Source organism: Podarcis filfolensis (genome assembly GCF_964270895.1).
Source record: "Podarcis filfolensis genome assembly, chromosome: 8".
NCBI lineage: Eukaryota > Metazoa > Chordata > Lepidosauria > Squamata > Lacertidae > Podarcis > Podarcis filfolensis.
Genome location: NC_139611.1, coordinates 50,352,966 through 50,370,349, shown reverse-complemented (window position 1 = coordinate 50,370,349; position 17,384 = coordinate 50,352,966). Strand labels below are relative to the sequence as shown.

At 39.9% G+C, this 17,384-nt stretch overlaps 1 protein-coding gene across 2 annotated transcripts in view; it reads right to left on the bottom strand.

The window, feature by feature from the left end:
- Nucleotides 1–5,205: 5,205 nt before the first annotated feature.
- The window catches only part of NFATC3 (nuclear factor of activated T cells 3), a 52,071-nt gene continuing 39,892 nt past the window's right edge, over nucleotides 5,206–17,384 (bottom strand). For both annotated transcript variants that reach the window (XM_083624859.1, XM_083624860.1), the window contains exons 9-10: nucleotides 15,932–16,993; nucleotides 5,206–9,018 (exon numbers count right to left, since the gene is read on the bottom strand). In XM_083624859.1, coding sequence (XP_083480985.1) covers nucleotides 8,894–9,018; nucleotides 15,932–16,993 — 1,187 coding nt within the window. In that variant the 3' untranslated portion in view covers nucleotides 5,206–8,893. The remainder of the gene's footprint in view (nucleotides 9,019–15,931; nucleotides 16,994–17,384) is intronic.

The following is a 17,384-nucleotide window of genomic DNA, read 5'->3' as shown; positions in this document are numbered from 1 at the left end:
GGACCAGTAGAAGGAGATCATCAAATGTTGATTGACATCATTCTTTTGCAATACTCTGAGGAGATGGAGTCTCTGTTGGGCTTTCTTTCTTTTTTTTTTAAATAATATTTATTAAAGTTTTAAAGGTTACAAAAAGAAAAAGTAAAAAACACCATATTAAACAAAAACAAACAACACATCACAATAAGGAAAAAAGAAAAAAAGAAAAAAAACCAGAAAAATAAAATCCATTAAAAAACACAGCGAATCTTCCCATAACTTATCTTTCATTTGCTTATTTCCTTGACCACCTCACACCTCCCTTTTTTTGTATTCTAGTTCGATTATCTATTTCAGCAAATCCTTTCCATCTTTTCAAATTTTTGTCCTGTAATTTATCTTAATATAATGTAACTTTACTTTCCCTCCTTTCACCAATTAACAATCAGTTTTTTCCTAATCCTTTATAACATTTCTGCTAAAACCACATAACTTCATTCCAACATCCTTCTAGCATTCATTAATTTTACAATGTTTCTGTAAATAGTCTTTAAATTTCTTCCAATCTTCCTCCACCGACTCTTCTCCCTGGTCTCGGATTCTGCCAGTGCCAAGACTTCCCAGATCTTGTTGTTTTGTCTGGGAGTGACGAATCTACTTTTTCTTTCCCATCTGCCATAACACTTAGAAAGTCCAAGGTTAGTCCCACAGTCAGACAGTTTTATCTTTCAAGTGGAAAATTCCCCTGATCCAACTCTTATAACAGTTTCAGAAACTTCCTCTAGGGGGAAACAGTTACAATCCGTACTTTTATTGATCCAAAATAACGCCTTTTAAAACATAGCTCAAGCAGGAAAGTTAGTTTCAATTTTCAGTTACTTTTCCTCCTTTTTAAGATCAGAGGGGGACAGCTAAAAACAATGTATCTCTCTTAGACAGCTAGCAGTCGGTGCGCATTTCCAAATACGGCAGTCTTATTATCCTATTGGCAGCCCGTTCCCAGGTTCTGAGCGGTGGAATTTTAGCTTCCTTCCCTCTCTCTTGCAGGTATATATAGTCCAAAACTCCCCCCCTCCTGCTTCCAAGGGGGGGGATTTACTATTTTTTTGGTGTTGAAATTAGTCCTTTCCGATCGGCTTTCCAAGACTTTAGCTTGCAGCCTCTTTGCTTTGATCTATTTACAAAAGCGGAAGGCGGACTTCCTGTTTATGCCTCCCCGCTACAGTTCCGAATTAAACATTAGGAAGAACTTCCTGACAGTAAGAGCTGTTCGACAGTGGAATTTGCTGCCAAGGAGTGTGGTGGAGTCTCCTTCTTTGGAGGTCTTTAAGCAGAGGCTTGACAACCATATGTCAGGAGTGCTCTGATGGTGTTTCCTGCTTGGCAGGGGGTTGGACTCGATGGCCCTTGTGGTCTCTTCCAACTCTATGATTCTATGATTCTATGATTCTATGATTCTATGAAGTCTTTTTTTGTCCTTTAAAAGTTTCCAATTTGTTCTACTCACGGGTAATTTCTTTTAGAATCAGATTGTCCACAGGAAAAAGTCAGCGCTCTCCGGCAACGGCTGTGCGGCTTCGCTCCGTGGAAAAAGCAGTCGATTCACAGCACCGCGCTGCTCACCCCACTTCGCTCCGGAGCCCCGAAATCAGGTTTCCCTGCGATTAGGGGAGGCGCAAAAGGGGCCCGCCGAATCCCACGTTCACAGGCTTCACCTGCCTGTGATTTTTAAAGGGTCTCCGCCTTCGCCGTGGCGGCCAGACCCGGTTCCCACAGAGCAAATTCCTCCTAGTCAGAGGAATTCCGCTATTACCGATGGCGCTAACCCAGAAGTCCCTCTGTTGGGCTTTCTTAACCACCTGGGTTGTACTGATTTTCCAAGTAAGGTCTTCACTGAGATAAACTCCTAGGAATTTAAAGGAAGAGACTCTCTCTACACAGCCCTCCCCGATGTACAGCGGGGCTAGTTCTCCTCTCTTCCTCTGAAAGTCCAACACCATCTCCTTTGTCTTGATGATATTAAGGTGCAAGTTGTTCCCTAGGCACCATGTAGATATTTTTTGGACCTCCCCTCTATACGCTGATTCGTCTCCACCTGTTATTAAACCCATTATGGTAGTGTCATCTGCAAACTTAATAACTGCAGTAGACAGGTCAGGTGACACACAATTGTATGTGTGTGTATGTATATGTGTGTGTGTGTGTGTGTGTGTGTGCATGCCCCCTCCCAAGCAGCCTTACTGTTTTTCTTATTACTTATGATACTGGAGTAGCCAGATGACCTCCATATGTTATTGAACTACAACTCCCATCATCCCCAATTATTGCCCATGCTGGCTGGGGATGATGGAAGTCCAACATCATCTGGAAGGCAGCACATTGGCTACTGCCATGCTGTATACTACTCTTTGCCTGCTAAATAGGTCACAGTATCTTTCTGATTTAATAGCGGTGACGGGGCTGGATGGGAACGATGGTGTTCCCTGCACGGTATGTGCACAGCGGATGTCCCTGTCCAGGAAAGCAGGTGGTGAGAAGCCCAGTATTGACATGCCGCATCCTGATTTCCACTGTGATTCCATCAGCTAATTAATATTAGCACAGCTCACTTGAGCTTGAAAAGATGCCAAGTGGAACACAGCACAAAACTGGAAAAGCGAAACTGGCTCCACCAACTCAGAGGAACGCCAAAACAACTGCTTGCAGGATGTTCAAGGCATCAGCAACAGCAGGGACTTAGGAACAGCCTTGCTGTTAAGTAACGCAGGCGGCTGAGACTGAATTCACAGCAGCAAAAGGCCAGTTCAGTTGAATAGTGCAGGTATGTTCCATCCTGTTTTCTCATATGCTTCTGCTTATTCAAAGTTCATCTCCTGCTCAGATTAAGTTCTGGTGTGCTGGCATCATCAAGGGAATGGCCCCCATTTTTAAATCTTAGCTCAGCCATCGACACACTGATGCTTCACTTCTGAGCACACTGTCTCTGAATGTTACATGTGACTAACCATACACACATAAGCTCAGCTATTGTGTACACATACTGTACACTGGCTGAATGAAAAAACCCTAACAGTTGAGCTGTATACCTGCACAGCTATTAACACATAGCATTCAACCAGTGATGAGTAAAGAGCCTAGGATGGTCCTACCTTAACAGGGCTGAAAATTATGAAGTACTGAAAAATGCAGTGTGGATGAGTAGAAAGCCTAAGGCTAGTGTGTTTTTTAAAAACCTGTGTGTGTAAATAGCAGAAGAGCACTGTGAGGCAACTGAAATGAGACCTTGCCTAGTGTAATAATAATAATATAGCACTGCAAATTCTCAAAGTGCACACACTGGTGTATAAAAAGGATAACATTATTTGGAGAAAGGCAGCAGCAATTCACAGTTCCATGTTGTGCACAAACAAACCAAAAAGAAAACCTGACAGCTATTCCATTATGCTAACTGCAGTAAGCCTGAAAGGTAATCTGTATTGTGAGCTGCATGCAAGCCTTTATGGTTTTTATAATAGTGCAATAAAAAAAGCAGAGGAAAGAGATTTTAGATGTCATCACCACCATCAAGAGCCACCAAGAGGAAGAGAGTGAAGGAAGTGATGCAAATTCTAAGTTTCAGGAGCTGCTGCACTTTGAGGAAAACAGAGATGCAACTGAGAAAATAGTAAAATTCTAAGCAGCGGAACCTGTGCCTCCAAACTGAGATCCAAACACAACACCACCAGCAGGGAAACGCAAAAACATATGACAACATGCTGGTGATAAAACTGGAACATGAACACATTTTCACAATAGGAACAGAGAGAGAATAAAATAGGTTATTCAGAAAAGGTGTGAGCTTGGATGAGTGTTGTTTACTAATTTATATGGTCCTTTTAGGATCGAGGTGCAGAGCCTAAGTTCTCGATACCATCTGTCTCTCCAGATTCTGTGGAGTAGATTTGAGGGAGAAAATTGATTATATTTTAATGAGAAAAAAAGTAACAATTCACACCTCTTTAACCAAACATGCAAGCAAAAGACCCAGTTCTGCAGACCCAGAACCAGCACACAAACCCCTTAGCTCCTGGGTTCCAGCAAAAAGAATTCTTCTAGTGCAGGCAGGCAAGTAAGTGTATCTACCCAATTAGCTCTTGAAGGGCAAACTGCTTCTGTCACAACTCTTCATCATAAGGCGATGATGCCTAGAATGAGTTATGGACTAATTGCCCCATGTGACACAGCAGAGGTATGAGAAGGGGCTTGAGTCACAGTTTCATTCCACAGAGGGTAAGTCATTTTACGGCACCTCTTGGCCTCATCAGTTCACACAAGCACTAGCAGATTACAGAGAGAGGAAAGCCTGAACCCACAAGCAAATTATCCTCCTGTCAATCGATCTGCAGCTCCAGCGTTACAGCTCTTAATTACATGGTAAGAATGTGGAGCAGGGTTCAAGCCTCCCCAAGCTATCTTTAGAAAGCCTAGGCCACCATGGCTTAATATGAAATCATTGGCACTTCCATCTACCCCCTCTATTTATATTGCAGGAGCATCCATATAGGCTGAGGCGCCGTCGAGGAGGCTAATCCTAAATTGGTCAGGGCTCTTGTTAGGTCATGTGGTCTGGATCCTTGCTCTTTCCTCACATAGACAGATGCAACTACTACCAACCTCAAAGCTACTGATCCTGTATTTACAGCTGGCACCTTAGCAGTACAGGCAAGCCTTCTGTCACCAGGTAGTGTAGCTTGGGTTATTAGAAACATACTGCCCATCTTGCAACAAATCTGCAGCTCTGATGCGCTGTGGCTCTCTGAAAACTAAGGGAAAGACTATTTTTCAATTAAGATGCCAGAGACAGAACTGGGAACCTTATGCTACAAGCAGAATAACATGCTCTACTATTGAACTATTGCCTCTCATAAAATGCATTGGGGGGGTGCTCCTCCTGATATTCAGACAGAACACTGCTTGGAAAGAACTCTAAATCACATGCAAGCCTATTTGGCTCCTGGGTTATCTAAATGTTACCGCAGCAGTTTGTGAAACAGGAACTGTGTGGAACAGGTACTGTGGAAAGCGCATTACAGTCAAGAGACTGTGGAATGGATTTGGGCATCTCTATAGAATCTGGAGAATATATAAAATCCTCCAAGGACCAAGAAGGTCATGAGAAAAGTCTCATCTCATGCAAAACATGCCAAATCTCCCAAAATAGTACACACACCTCATTGGAGACACACATTTTTGTGCATTTTCTTCTTTATTTCAACACTATGATTCAAGAGCCTAAAACGCAAGTTTTTCCCTTTGTATTTCTGCATGTAGCACTGCAATCATAACTTACAAAAGGTTTAATACACAAAATGTACATGAAATTACAATACAAGGCTCTGTAAACATCTAGAATGTAACCTTTAGTCTTAAAATCATTATTGTCCCACATGGTTAAATATAAAACTTCAATTTGAATAGTCTCCAAACCTCTCAAGGAATGACATTCATTCTGTGTATCAAAAATAGAGTTTTCAAAGTTTTGTTTGCATACAAACAAAATTTGTCATTTTTTTCTTCTTTAATCTTTGGTTTACAAAGGATGGCAGTTCCATTTCTCTGATGAAGAGTTTATTACAATGAGTGCCAGATTGTGGTCAAACTTTGGTAAAGCCAAAACTGCTTTTAGTAGCCCATATCAAATGGGCCATGTACTGCCTCCTCATTTGATTAACAAAAGCCTCCACTCTTTCTGCTGAGAGTTGTTTTTGAATGCTTCCCATAATATATTTTTTAAAAAATTGGACATCAGCATAGAAAGCAATTGTGCAGATTTGGAGGCGGGAGAGGCTAGCAAGGTAGATGCCAAAGTGCCAGTCACAGGCGGCGGCTGCTGAAAATTGTAAGTTGCATAGTCCAATAGAAATCATGTGCTTTTATATCCACTACATTACACAAGATTAACAGTCTTTAAATCTATAGCATCACACAAGCAAAACATTAAAATAAAATTAAGACCCTTGCACTGAAGTGTTTACAAGGCAAATACAACCATTTTTAGTACCCAAAGTCTATGTTTTTGTTTTAAATAGGAAAGCAGTTCTACATCTACAGGCATCAAGGTATTTAAAGGCATCAGAAGATTTTTGTGAACCATCCGCCAATTCCACAGCTGCAAAAATCTCAATTTGTTTCAGTAGCTTGCTTGCAAGGGGCTCCCCTGTGCAAGCCCTGCTGAAATGGAGAGAGGCTGTAATGGTACAGCTTTTGGTGGATTGCTCACTTAGTGCATAGCAACACGGGATTGTTTGGGTTCCCATCTTTTAGGAAAAATATAAATTCAAAACTACTCAGGAGGACTTAGAGAGGGAAGAGGCTACACCACACACCACCAAGGAGCATAAAAGCCCACGGTGTATTGAAAGCTCTGAAAACTTGAAATCTCCCTGCAACCACTGATTACTAGAGACCCATTACTACTTACGGAGTGAAAACTGTAATGCAGGAATTGTCACCAACTAGACATGAAAAGGCTAAGGCAATTTAAAAAGGAGTGAAGTGCTACACATGTAACTAGCTGTACTTAAGCTTATTTTAAAGCTATTTAACTTATGTGAACAGAAGACAGACTTACTTGAAAGCAGCACTACAGAGAGACTACCTTTTCCAAATGACAGTATCGCTCCTTTTGATTTCTAATATTTATATATGACAATATAGTAACAGTAGTCTAATAACATTACATATCTCAAAAAGTTAATTAAAAGCAAATTTACTGGGGGAAAGGGATGAATTTAAGAGCTACTCCAATTTGACATCTACCTGATTAAAGCATTCAAGATAGCTGTTCATATGAAGGCCACTTCCTTCCCTCTTGAATTGTAAATTCTAACCCCCAAAATTGTATTTGCTTTGACTGTCAAGGTTAAATATATATATTCTAAACTTTAGGAATTTTGTAGAAGACAGGCATTATGTTTCCACTGAAGATAAGAAAAAACCTCTGAATGTACTGTATTTTATTTTACACTGAATGGTGGGCCACTGGCAGACCAAGTGACAAATCAGTCAGCAGAACATTGCCAGTTGGGGCTAATATCTGTAAGTGCCCTCTTGATAGCTAAAAGGAGGCTTAAAGAAGACAAAGCTCTCTTCACAGGAGATGTGGGAAATTGATTAAAACACATTGGGCCAGAGTTAGAACAGATTTCCAGAAAAGGATGGCCTGATTTGGATGGGCTCTTATGTTCTTTCTGCACATATATCCTGGGGATGCAGTTAAGACTTACAATGTTTTTACAACAGGCCAGGCCAGATTAATATTTACTTGATTGCTTTCTTAGCAATCTGGAGTCCCTCTTTCTTATTTGGCTAGTCAAAGCTGAATAAGCTGGATTTTCAATTTTTTAAAAGAACTCAATATTCATACAAAAAGCAACATAAATATACTATCTAACGGGGATTCCGGATCTTACATGTTTGGATTATGAATTCGTAATTGCCCATCTTGTATGAAATACTAACACAAAGTTGTGTCACTCTGATGTTTCAGCTCCAATCATGATTTTTTTTATTCAGGGTGGTCTGAAATTTCAAAATGTAGTGTAAACATGATTCCTTGATGGTGTGGGTTGCTGGAAGTACAACAGGAGTTGCAGAAGGGCAGTCCCCACTAATTTCAATAGCGCTTGCAGGAGAGAAACTCATGGTGGGTGTGCCCTGATGTCTGTTAACTACTAGAAAAAGCTGCCTCTGTCAGCAGTGTTAAGCACAACTGTTAAGAGCATGAGCGGCTAAACAGTTTTTCACTATTTATCAAAACCTGTTACATTTCCTTTACTACATACTGGGACTAATCAGATTTCTTGAAGGAGGAATCCCCATGAACGTAAGTATCAAAATGTTATAAAGAAAATATTTTAAGAAACAAGTCTGAGTAACAAGAGATATAAATTGGATTTGTCTAGGGGTGGGGTGGGGGTGGGGAGACACACCATGGACTAAGTGAAAAACCCTACCTGAGGGATTTCAAGACAGTGTGGATAACCCGTACTTAAAACTAGTCCAACCAAAAGGTTTCCTTATAGAGCATGGCTTTTTAGCATCCAAAAATCTTGGTTCTCTCCTTAAAAATTAGCATTTTATAAACTTTTCTGAACTAGAAAAACCTGTTTCACTTATAGGGGGGCCTGTGCTAGCAAGGGGTATAAAGTTATAAAAGTTAGATTTTGGAATGTCATTTTAATCCCAATATTTCCATGATGGAATGGTCTCTTTGCAGCCTACCAAGGATTTTCAATGTATAAAGAACAACAGACCTACATTTGGCTTTGCTTCCTAAAAGTCCAAAGAAAATGCTATTTTTTTATACGCAAGACTTCCAAGGCATTGGCTTAAGATGACAGGTACTTTTGTGCCTCTGGAAGATTTCATTATAAAAAAAAGTTCTCTTTCAAACAATATAAGCTTAAAGGCTCTTCAAAAAGACCCCCAAAAAGGTATACAAATTTATATTACAGTCCTAATATCTCTAAGGAAAAGCAGCATATGAAGATGTGTATTTTTAAAAAAGAATTCCCACATTCAGTACTGTGCATATTGAGAGCAAAACTATATTTCTCCATACAATTAAGCACTTAATATAAAAGTATTCTATTAAATGCACAAAACAAGCATAGCTCATTGGTATTTTTTCATGGTTAAAGTATCTTGGGTTGCTTCTTTGTGTCCATTTTTACAAAGTAATTTTTACAGCATCCTAGGAAGCTAGAAGTGTAACCGTTTCCCCACCCTCCCAGAACATCTATGCAAAGGATCCACTGTTCCAGATCATCAAGGCCACAAAGTCGGAAGCACAGTAAATCTAAGGAGGGGGATGAAGCATTACTCAAAGGAAAAGTGCGAAGTTTTCTGGATCACTAAGTCACAAGCTTAGTAGCTACTGAGCTCCATCTGATAGTCCTGTCTCCAGAGATGCAGAAGATGCATGCGAAGAATGGATAGCCACCCCTGCTCCATGGGACACCGAGATCTGTGACATATCTCTTCCTATGATTTCATTCACTGAAAGGAAAGAGAAAGGATTAATGTATTTGTTCAGTTTTCGTAAATATAGTTTTCTGAGTGGTACATTTACCAAACTCCATTCTGGATGATATTTATATAATTTCATATTAAACACAGTTAAAGCTGCACAGGTTTAAAAATCTCTATACCATTGAAAAGAACGTATGCAGGATGAAACTAAGCTTTTAAACAATACAAAGGGACTGGAGAGATCATGCTTTTTTGAAAGTTAGAATTTCAGACATTTCCTATCCCATTTTTCAAAGATTCACAGAGCAGTGTGATGTACTTTGCACACGAGTAGAGATCATTACGTCACATTTTCAGGACTGAGTCATGCATTACAAAAATGTTCTGATGCACTCTGATGTGCCCTGCATCAAAGCAGTCTTTTTTTGTCTTTTGGTTGGAATACGGTTGTACCTTGGTTTGCGAATGCCTTGTGAGTCGAACATTTTGGCTCCCGAACGCCACAAACCCAGAAGTGAGTGTTCCAGTTTGCGAATGTTCTTTAGAACCTGAATGTCTGACGCACCTTCTGTGGCTTCCGGTTGGCTGCAGAAGCTGCATGCAACTGGAAGCAAGCTGTCTTCTTTAATTTTTGTTTAATTTTTGGCAATGGATGTGTAGGTGTAAACACTACTTATGTCATGTGGTATGCCTTAATTTCTAAATAAGAGGAATGGAGTCATCTTATACAAAAGTCATACTTCAATCCCACTTCAATCCACTTCTGGTCCTGGGAGACAGAGGAGCAGGAGAGGTGGGGGCAGGAGGAGGAGGTGTGGAAGTCCTTGACTACACCAGCCTGACCTATGTTTCCCTCCTCCTGCATCTGGTTCTTCACTCGTCAATCCTGCTGCTCTCCTGTCTGTCCCGGCTGTTACAGGCTCCGCCATTCCACTGGTCCCTTCTCCCGGTGCCCACTCATCAGTATCCAGCCACCACTCCTTAGTGTCTAGCCAGTCCCTGACACTGAGACTGATGGGAGTGCAAAAACATATGGGGGGGGGCCCTGCTTCAGACAACGTGTCTTGCACTTGCTAGCTTTCTCTTTTACAGCTAATGATTGTGCAAAACAAATATGCAACTCAGCAATACTCTCAATTGGCGGCAAGCCCCCTCTCCAGCTACACTGCCAGATGTGTCAGTGGGCATCAGCCATCAGATGCAGAAGAGCACACAGTGAGGCACTCTGGAAAACAGAACTCTTAAAATAGATACAGACAATGCTCCAGTAGTCTAAGCTATGCTTGAGCTTCAATGGATTTGTTCTCAGCTGCAGCACGTGCTATCACATTCCCTACCCTAAAAGCTCTTCCCTGTCTACTTGTCATTGCTTCCAAGCAATTTTGGCAATACCTAGCAGTTCTGCTAAGATGCCTTCAAAGAGCCCCAAGGGCTAACAACCTCAAGTTTGTTTTTAAAAAGTAATGTTTGAATTTGTCAAGAACATGATTTAATACAGATTGATTCTCCTTGCAGTTACTTTTCTATAGCGTAGTGGGCCCATGAGGTAATTATTTTCCATACTACTTCTGCGTTAGTTAAATCACCTTGAAAATAAATAAAATTTGCAGCATTATCCTAGTCCTGTGCTCAAAGTCCCAACATGTCCAGAAACAGACAGAGGAATTATTTTCTTCTTCCCAGTTTCTTTGAGAAACTTGCGATTTCATAGCAGCAACAGCTTAATTTTAAAATGTGGAAATGCAGAGTTAATGCTCATCACTAAAGGGAGAAATCAATGTTTTATGTATGGAGGTGGTATTGTTTGTCATATTATGCATTTTGTGTTTTTATCCTATAAACTGCTCTGTGATCCTCGGCTAAAGGGTGGTAAATACATTTAATAAATTATAATAGTAGTAATATAAGTGCTTGTAAAAATTCACAGGCAGGAGTGAGATTGGTGAAGAAGAAGATGACGAAGTCTCTTTTTCTCCCTCTATCATTACCCTTACTCCTGCCCCAGTTGGCCAGTATTTTGGGGCTGAGTTGGTCACTTTTCTTAGCCACACACTCTGCAGCCTGGCCAGGAAGTTGTATTGGGACAACACACAAAGTCAGTATGGCCAAAGAATTAAAGAAGCACAATGTTTAACAGCCTACAAACTTTAATAAAATTGAAAGTACTGAGGAATGTCACATGCAGAGCTTACAATAAATAATTAAATTTTGAATGGTTTGAATGTATGCTGGCAAAATCTTTCCATCATAACTGAAAATAATAATTTACTATGCCAAAGGTCCTCGGGTGGCTCAATGGGTCAGCGCATTTGGCGAGAAAGTTGGTGGTTTGAGCACACGTAGGGATGTAGCCAGGATTCCTGCATTGCACGGGGTTGGACTAGATGACCCTTGGGATGCCTTCCAACAACAGTTCTATGATTCTATTATTCTAAGAGACTTGGAACATACTGTCACATTTCTAAAGTTAGAAGCTGATTAGTTAACAAGTCAGTCTACTGGGTAAGAGGACAGGGGACTACATGTATTGCACTTTTATTCTTTTAAATATGCGATTTTGATGCTGATTCAAAATAATGCCTTAGTACAGAAATAAAATACAGTAAAATCCACTGTCAATCCTATCATATTACAAATGACAACACTGTCCTTATATGCACTGCAAGCTATTGAACACACTGCTGTTCAAGTCAATGGCTGCATCTGCATGTTTCTATTAAACATCAGAACACAGAGGAATAAACATTATTTGGAATTAGACTGCTTCTGCCTTCTAGAATTATAGATAGTATCGTTCTTAACTCTGTGATAGCCAGACATTTACTGCTAAGTGTTCAGTTAATTTTTCTGCTGACAAAAGCATACTGAAATTGATTGCGGTGAGAACCAAGGTTATGTTTATGAAACAAAAAAGTGAACACAATCCGTTTCAAATTGTAATTAGATTAAAAACAAAGGTTATCTGCAAATATTCATTCCCTGTTCTCAAGGGTAAGTAAGGACCATAGCTCAGTGGTAGAGCAACTAACTACTTTGAATGCAGAAAGTCCTAGATTCAATCCCTGGCATCTCCAGATAGAACTAGAAATGTCCCCTGACTGACCCTGTAGAGAGCTGCTGCCATTCAGTGAAGACAATACTGAGCTAGATGGGCCAATGGTCTGACACTGCGTAAGGCAGCTCCCTACATTCCACCCTGCATCCTCTATCACACAGTAACAGTTATGTACCACTATTATAGGACTACCTTCTTCTTATACCTCCTTCCCACCAATACTCCATCTGGTCTCTTGGTCTAGACAGTTTAAAATTATGAGCTTAAAATGCATCCAAAACATCTCAGCAGCTAAACCAGCTAGGGATATCTTACAGCCAGCAGCTAAAGGTTTCAAAGTCTGCAGCACACACGTTTGCCACATTTATTCAATTTGGGGAGCTAACTGGAATATGTTTCTGCACAGTTTCACATCTTTAGTTATTTAACACTTTCTTCCTCTCTAAGACCATAAAAAGTTTCCCTAAGAGATCCACATTTGGCTTTGACTTTTCAGATGAATGTGGTTTGTATCCAACTAAGTCAAAATCAGTGGACTTAAGTTAGTAATGTTCATTGATTTCTGTACGGCCTAATAGGAGACAACCTAGACTAAATACTGGATAAACAACACAGGAGGTGTTAAAGTTCTATGCAAGTTACTGGTGTTTCTCTTCATTTGAGCCTTCAAATATTTGGCTTAAGTGACATTTATTTTTAACAAATGCTTAGAACAGTGATGCCAACACCGATACCAATATTAAGGAAAAACTATGGCTTTTTTCATGCTGTGGGATAAAATCAGTAGTGAATAATCTATAACCCTAACATCCTGTTGACTGGAATCCTCCATATATTTACCAGGGAATAAGTGCCTTTAATATCTATTGGATTTATTCCTAAAAGCACTGTTAGAAGAGTTGTTGTATGCAAGGAAAGGGCCAGTAGTCCCTGAAAAAGCATGTGGTGGCATTTCATCTGATAAAATTGTGTTTGTAGTAGAAGTACCAGGAAGAAGGAATTATGTGTTTCTTAATATTTTATGAGCGGTTGGGTTTATAGAATTACTCTCAGTTTTATAAACTTCTAGGCAGTATGTATTTTATACAAGATACTCCAGAGTGGGGGAGAGCAAAAAAGGAATCCTGTTTACATGTAGCTTGAGAACTTGGCATTCTGGACTACTTGATTACCTGCTGACCATTTGGAAATTATTTTGAGGCTGTATAGTTGTAAGCAGAACAGGTGACAAGTGACACTTGATAAAGTTGCTGGAACGATCTGCTTTGCCTTTTGATCTTTAAAGTAAGAGTCTATTGGCAAGCTGCATTAACCTATCTGCAAACCGTAGAACCTCTGCTCAGATACAAGTGAATCACAATACAACTGAGTCATGAATGTGCCAGTAATCCTAGTTTAGAAATGGCTAAAGTTTTGTATTTCAAGAAGTATAATTCTATGATCTAATATTTAAAAGCAAACAAACAAGATAAATTGTGGTATTTTTAAGTAAGTGGAATAGAAAACAAACGTTTCAGGGAAGAAAGGTATGAACTGTAGAAAGCAGATCCTTAAGTTATGTTGCTTCTGAATTAGGAACAGACAAGACTGCACCACCACATTTGGGTTCTAATGTGATAAAAACTCCAAACTAGTAAGAATGTAACAAATGATATGGCAAATAAACCTTAAATTTGAGAAGTACTAAAACTGTGCCCAGGCAACGCAAGAAGCAGAAGTGGATCACTCTTAAGCTATTTATTGTAATTCCTCAGAATGATCAGTTATACTAGGTGGCCACCATATGAGCCCTCCAAATTTTTCATTTATGTACATTTGAAAAGGAGCTCCACTGTATCATTACTAATTACATGATATTCTGGAATTAAATGCTTTTGTTAGGAACTTATGACATCTCCATCTGATACTCAAATTATTTTTCTATGCCCATAGGTTGGAACAGAGCTCCTGAAGAACAATTTTAATTTGGAAAGGTTATTACTGTATTGTGTAATATAAAGTTTTTCACTTGAAATTTAAGTAAATTTGGGGGAAACTTACTATCTTCTTATAAGTTCAAGACCCTAAACCTAATTTACACAGAAATGCCTGATTTTTAGAGTTCCAGGGAACTGTGCCGCTCCTGAACCCCAGAGCCTTTAAAACCAAGAATCTCAAGTTACAAGATGAGCAACTGGAGTCACACTTGAGCTACCTCAAAATGTCTTCTAGTCACCTAACCACCACCAGCAGGACAGCATCCAAAACACTTTAAGCCCACAACTTATGTGGCAGTTATGTTCAAGGGATTGCACCTAAAGCCAAAATCACATACTGTATAGTAACAAATATGGGTTCAATGGCAGGTGGGATTGCTAAAGTCTTTTTCCCTGGACACCAGCCACCTTTTTTTTTCAAAAAATACTTTTTTGCCAAGCACATAAAGCTGAATGTGCACAAGTTAAATGTGCGTAAGTAGCAGGCTTACTGTAATTGAAAAGGGATGATTCATGTTACCCTCTTAATGAAGGTGGGCTTGTATTCATGTCATCTCAGCTATTCTGAAATACCGAAGAGGGTGGGGACACAACACCAAAAGCAAAAGGCACAAAAACAAAATGGCAACAAAGAAAATTGAGACATTAAAAATGGTGCTTAAAATCTAACTTTATCAAATGATATAAAATACTGCAAAGCCCAACACATTTTGGATGAATTCTTCAGGACATGTAGATTTTACTAATCACGCAACATCCCTTTCAAGTGGTATACCAAAAATACTGCTCATAGGGAAAGTGAAGTAATGAGCCCTCCTTGTGTGCTCATAGGCTAGTTCCAAAGCAAACTCCTAAATACACAGCCTTATTCCTTGCTTTTCTAATCCACAGCTTTATGTAATGGGAGATACAACGGATAAGGAAGTGAAAGAAGATTAGCAAAAGGTCATCATAATCTGATACTGAACATAAATCAAGGTTAACATAACCTCAGACCAGTTAACAAAGATTGCATATTGTTACACTAAAACAGGAACATTTCATGGAAAAATTCTCAAGTATCTTGAAATCTTTTCAAAATCTAAGTAACTGTGCTACTCATTCCACTATTCGGATTCTTTTATATAATTGTTTTTTAAAAAATAAGAGAAATGTATGTAAATTTTCCAGGAGACTTGAGCATCCTTGACCAGTGGATGCAAGTTATGCACTTTGGACACTCAGTCAGTTGTCAAAAATTGTTTGTGCTTTGCAAATATTTAGGAGTCTCTTTTATCAATTATTTCTATGAACTATTTAAGAAGGATACTGACAAGCTGGACTGTATGCAGAGGAGGGTGACCAAGACGTTCAAGGTCTGGAAACCAAGCCTTATGAGGCCTGGTTGAGGGAATTGAGTATGTTTAGCCTGGTAAAGATTGAGAGGAGATACAATAGTCATCTCCAAATATCTAAAGGGCTGTCACATGGAGCAAGCAATGCTTTCTTCAACTATCTGATTTGCATCCAAAGTATGACACAAAGTCATGTTTAGAGAGGCATTATTAAACTTCCTATAACATAGGATTATACCTACTAACAAACACTAAAACATTAAATGACTTAAGAAGAGATGACTGTCCACCTAACCTAGAGGCTCTCTGTGCATAGAAAAGCACTGATATACATACAACTCACAAGAAAGCAGACTTCAACACACATATGAAATGCTCAAGCACTCATTCCCCAGTTGCATACCTGCAACCAATATTACAACAAACAGGAAAGCCAACAACCAGGTCATGTGTATGTATCAGGCTCTCCAAATGTAATCCTTTATTATACTATTTTTTTTCCCTTTTCTTTTTCAATATACTGCTTTTTTTAAAAGCAAAAACGCATTCAACCTTACACTTATAACATCACTTACCATCATCCAAAGTGATGTCTTGCAACCCTATTGTCTGAAAATTCAACTCTCGATCTTCAGGTTCAGGTTTAATGTTAACAGCTGATTCCTCTGGTGAAAATGGAGATGAGTCACATATGTTATGATGCATCAAAGATGAAGCTGCAGGAATTCCACCCAAGCCTGGGCTGTGTGCCTGTGGGGACTGTTGTCCAGAGTGACCAACAGCAGTTGGAGGAGGAGATGAAGCGGGTCCTGAGCTAGGAGTCTGGTAAGGCATAGGCTGCAATTGTGGAGAAGATGGCCCAGATCGTGGTGAATGGCCCAATGAATGAGAAGGTTTTGGGGATGGCGATGAAGTGTTACCTGGATTTGAAGAATGGTAAGTAACTTGTTGCAACTGTGTGGAAGGATGTCCCAGGGACTGAGTCATTGTGGAAGAGACAGAACTTTGCAGAGGATTTGGACAATGGTATCCCATTGACTGCAAATGAGGTGACGATTGTCTTGATTGAGTTGGGTGGACTGAAGGATGCCCTCCTGTTGCAGCTGAAGTTGACACTGAAACTGGACTTGAAGAAAGATAGGGCATTGTTGGTAGAGATTGGCAGCTAAGGTTTATCAATGGAGGTACAGCTGCATCTTGTTGAAAGGAAATTGCATCATATCCTTGGCTGGAGGAAGCAGAGTTCATGGGAAGACCAGTCTGTCCATTAAACATAACATTAGATTGCATAGGCTGGTAGGAAGGCCTCGCAGAAGGTGCTGATGTTACCTGAAAAGATTGGTGGACTACAGCTGGAGACAAAACATGATGCTCTTCACCTGGACTAATGCTTCTATTCTGGATGTGTGGCAACTGAGATACTGGTGAGGATGCCATGGATGTGTACGTCTGCTGAACTGGGCATACAAGGCTCCTAGGTGAAGTAGAAAGTAAACTATCATGCGAGAGCCCTGGATCTGGTGAAGGCAGCTGAGTTTGGAGAGAAGAGAGTCCTTTAACACCTGTACAACGAGTCAAGGACAATGATGGAACTGAAGACAAATCCATTTCATCTCTGTTCTCTTGCTTTAGTACAACTGTGAAATAAGAAAACCAACTATTTAGTAAATTCACAGATAAAATGATGGACATCAGAACTTGGTCACATAAGATGCAACCTTATCCCAAGTCAGTACAAGGCCATGCATATCCCCATACAGTGGTACTTTGGTTTACAAATAGTCCTGTTTAGGAACTATTCAGTTTACGAACTCCGCAAAAAAGGAAGTAGTGTTCCGGTTTGCAAACTTTACCTCGGTCTACGAACAGAAGCCGAACGGTGGAAGGGCACCGGCGGCGGGAGGTCTCATTAGGGATAGTGCGCCTCGGTTTAAGAATGGATTTGGTTCAAGAACAGACTTCAGGAACGGGTTAAGTTTGTAAACTGAGGTACCACCGTATAATCAATCCTGACCAAAAGAAGCCATG